The 4,543-nt window shown below is 36.5% G+C and overlaps 1 protein-coding gene across 1 annotated transcript in view; it reads left to right on the top strand.

Annotated features, from left to right (window-relative positions):
- Positions 1–4,543, top strand: part of LOC106878435 (doublecortin domain-containing protein 1) — a 77,442-nt gene that overhangs the window by 48,816 nt on the left and 24,083 nt on the right. The window contains exons 14-16 of the mRNA XM_014927645.2: positions 326–427; positions 2,231–2,367; positions 4,446–4,461. Of these exons, the coding sequence (XP_014783131.2) occupies positions 326–427; positions 2,231–2,367; positions 4,446–4,461 (255 nt within the window). The remainder of the gene's footprint in view (positions 1–325; positions 428–2,230; positions 2,368–4,445; positions 4,462–4,543) is intronic.

The raw sequence follows: 4,543 nt of genomic DNA, 5'->3' as shown, positions 1-4,543 counted from the left end.
TATATATATATGGGAGAATATACAAATAATAACAACAGACGAGGACAGGTGGTGTAAATAACAAAAGTATATATTAGTATGACGCTCGGGAATACGGAAAGTCTTTGACGTTTCGAGCTACGCTCTTCAACAGAAAGAATACGGAGACAAGGAGAAAAACACGGAGAAAAAGAATTGAATAGTGTTCAGTCAACGGTCAATCATAATAATGGCCGATCATAACAATGGCCGATCATAATAATGGCCAATCATAACAATGACTATATATATAAACACAGACACATCTGCTTCAGATGATAACTTCAATATTTTCTCGTTTTCCCAGTTGTTGAATCAAAAGAGGAAAACCGACGTAAGAAGAGGAAGATCCAAGCAAACATTGCAATGGAACTTGATACACACAAGCATATATTACGGCAACTCAAAGGCAAGATCCTCACTCTTTCCCTTTCTCTCTCTCTCACCCTATCCCTCTCTCTATCTACCTATCTATCTATATCTGTCTCTCACTCCACATATCTCTCTGTCTCTATATCTATCCCTCTGTCTATATCCACCTGTCTGTTTGTCTATCTATCTATCTATGTCTATCTAGTTACATCTCTTTCGCAAACATTTCCATTCTCATATTTAGTTTTTTCGTTTTCTTTATGTGGTTTCCTTGGAAAGCTTCAAGTGTCCAATTCTCTTGGATTTCTTCATGTTGCTGAAATGGTTTTCAGGTGCCAAAACAACAACATCTCTTGTTTAAATTTCCAAACCAGTTCATACGAGCCCATGCCATCACTATCTTTTTACCATTTATATATTTCACTCATTGGCGTGTGGCCATGCTGGGGCACCACCTTGACAGGTTCAATTGAACAAATCAACCCTCCTTCAGTACTTCACCTTATTTTTAAAAAGTCTGGTACGTATTCTAATGGTCCTTTTTGCTGAACTACTAAGTCACAATCATGTAAACAATCCAAAACCAGTGGGTAGGAGGAACGCAAATGCGCATGCTTGCACACACACATGCATACACGGTGGTCGTCCAGACAGTTTCTGACCACCAAATTCACTCACACCTCAGGGCTATAGTATAGCAGAAGACACTTGTCCAAGGTGCTACACAGTGGAACTGAACCTGACACCATATGATTGCAAAATGAGCTTCTTAACCACACGGCTATGTCTGTGCCTAGTCTACAAATCGTTGCAATTATTTTTATGTTTAGAAATCCTATCATCTAAAGTCTACCAGAGATTAACTGAAATAAAGATTAAAATATCACTTTTAAGTTATCTCAACTGATTTTCTATTGAATTAAGAGCTAACAATGAAAGTTACATTTCCTCTAGAAAAACAGTGTGATTGAGGACAGGAAAATAGGTAGTATGTGTATATCCATATTTCAAGAGTTGTTGATCCTTCATCAGCACCACATCCAACCTGTTAACCCTTTTGTCACCATACTTCTGTTGAGATGCTCTGTGTTTCTTTCAATTAATTTTAAATACAACAAAGAATTTAGTAAAATGACTTCATTATCATTAAGCTAGTGTTAGCAACATAAATTGTGACTAAGGTTTAGAGTGGGAGATTTTAATTCAGAACTTATGAAAACAAGACATTTGTTCTACAGAGCCAGAGGCGGTTTCAGCCAGGTTGGTATTAAAAGGGTTAAATTAATCATTTCTTAACCCTTTTGTCACCATATTTATGTTGAGATGCTCTGTGTTTCTTTCAATTAATTTAAAATATAACAAAGAATTTAGTAAAATAACTTCATTATCATTAAGCTAGTGTTGATACCAAACTGGCTGAAACTGCATCTGGCTCTGTAGTACAAATGTCTTGTTTCCATAAGTTTTAAATTAAAATCTTCCACCAAACTTAGTCACAATTTATGTTCCCAACACTAGCTTAATGATAACTAAGTTATTTTACTAAATTCTTTATTATATTTAAAATTAATTGAAAGAAACACAGAGCATCTCAACAGAAGAATCATGACAAAAGGGTTAACAAATGATTAATTTAACCCTTTTGATACCAACCTGGCTAATAAACCTTTAATGTACTTGTTTGTGTATTATGGCTGTCAAATGAACGAGTGTCCCTACTAGCAATTAATAGATAAAAACATATTTAAAATATAATGGAAATTAACATGTTCCATATATTTTTACTAATTGCTATTGTTGATTATTATTGTGAAGATTTTTCTTTCTTATTTATTTTTAGGTAGACGTTTAGAGGAACTTTATCCAGGTAAATATGAAGCAACACAAGATGAAACTAACCCTGTTGTAATTACAGGACATTGGACTGATACGACAGATCAAGAAAAACATCATCAAGATAAAGTTCACCAATTAAAAGTAATTAATTTATTCATCTAAATTACTCATTTCTTTCTCTGACTGTTGTATAGAAGCTTTTCTTCTTTTTCCTTCCTTCACAGCCCTATAAGAATGTATTTATAGCTGATGAGGTACCTTGATGCCAAGGTGCATGTATCCTATGTTGTCATTTGTAGCCCAATATATTTTACTTTTACATATATTGTTGGGAGAAGTGGGGGGGTAGTTTTTTCTTCGGATTATTTCTGCAGTGAAAGGTCTTTCCAAATCAAAGTGTACACAAACAAATTAAATATGGTTGTACACACACACACATATATATATATATATATATATATATATATATATATATATGTGAAGAACATTGTAGTTTGCTTGAAACATTGTAATATTGAAGTAAAATAATAAATGAAATGAGTAAAGCTTCTAATAAAGCAGAGGTAGAAGTTGAAAAGCCTTTGTATGTTGAGGTGCAAAGACCCATCTTCAGAAATGTATTTCTTTGACTCTGCACATTGCTAGAAGTTTTCCTCATTTCCCTTTCCATATATATCATCATCATCATCGTTTAACGTCCGTTTTCCATGCTGGCATGGGTTGGACGGTTTGACTGGGGTCTGGAAAGCCAGGAGGCTGCACCAGGCTCCAGTCTGATCTGGCAGTCTTTTCTACAGCTGGATGCCCTTCCTAATGCCAACCACTCCAAGAGTGCGGTGGGTGCTTTTACATACCATCAGCACAGGGGCTAGAGGAGGCTGGCATTGGCCACGATTGGATGGTGCTTTTTACGTGCCACTGGCACGGAAGCCAGTCAAGGTGGTACTGGCATCCTCCACATTCAGATGTTGCTTTTTACGTGCTACGGGCACAGGGATCACAACTACAATTTCCTTTTGATTTTGATGTACTTGACTCATTTGGTCTCACACATGCACAGACACACAAACATACATAACAGCACTCCACTGGTTACAATGACAAGGGGTTCAGTGGGCCCATTAACATGTGAGTGGCTGAGCACTCTACTGACATGTGTACCCTTAACATAATTCTCAGGGAAATTCAATGTAACACAGTGTGACAAGGCTGGCCCTTTTGAATTACAGGTACAACTCACCTTTGTCGGCTGAGTGGACTGCAGCAACATGAAATGAAGTGTCTTGCTCAAGGATACAATGTGCTACCAGGAATTGAACTCACAGTCTTGCGACCATGAACCAAATGCCCTAACCACTAAACCATGCACGTTCACTAACACACACACAAGTATCGTTTAAATGTCAATAATTCTATAACTGCCAGACAGTTTATTGTTATTGAAATATAAAGACTCCTAAGAGGTTACCTGAGCTTTCAATTGTATTGTTTAAAAGTACATTGGAAATATCAAGAGTTATTTACAATATGCCTTATAAGGTTAAAATAATTATTTCCAAAAGGTAAAATTTGAATATTTAAGATTATTGAATTTAGGTCAAGAAAATAGTCAAGTGGATAAATTACTGGATTAATGACTCACAGATTGGGAGTTCAATTCCACCCTGAGTATTTTGTTGCATTTCTGGGTTGAATACTTTATTCTACATTGTCTTAGTTTACCAAGCTTTTAGGAATGGATACTAAATATTCTGGGAATGTTAGCTTTTGAGAAGGTAATCATTCTCATTTCATAAGGTGGCAACCTGGCAGAAGCGTTAGCACGCTGGTTGAAATGTTTAGCGGTATTTCATCTGTCCTTACACTCTGAGTTCATATTTCGCCGAGGTCGACTTTGCCTTTCATCCTTTTGGGGGTCGATAAATTAAGTACCAGTTGCATATGGTTTAATTTCGATTTCACTTGCCCCAACAGGTCTTTGCAAGCAGAGTTTAGTGTCCAATGAAGGAGGGGTTGGCATGGGTGCCAGTCGTCGAATTTGGTTCGATTTCGATTTCACTTGCCCGCAACAGGTCTTCGCAAGCAGAGTTTAGTGTCCAATGAAGTAAATAGAAATACAATATACCAGTAATTACCTCACTGTGAACCAATAACCTCTGCTATCACAGACCATCATCAGTTTCTGTAGATTCTGGTTTTGCATTTTGGATTCTTGTCAGCTGTGTTTGAGATGGAGTATAGCCTTTTTCCTGTCCATTCCACTCTGATTAGTCTGTTTATTCTTTTGGGTGTTTTTTTGTTTTTTTTTTCATTCAAT

This window comes from Octopus bimaculoides, chromosome 7, assembly GCF_001194135.2.
Source record: "Octopus bimaculoides isolate UCB-OBI-ISO-001 chromosome 7, ASM119413v2, whole genome shotgun sequence".
NCBI lineage: Eukaryota > Metazoa > Mollusca > Cephalopoda > Octopoda > Octopodidae > Octopus > Octopus bimaculoides.
Note: the sequence above shows the minus strand (reverse complement) of the source record. Positions and strands in the feature narration are given on the sequence as shown.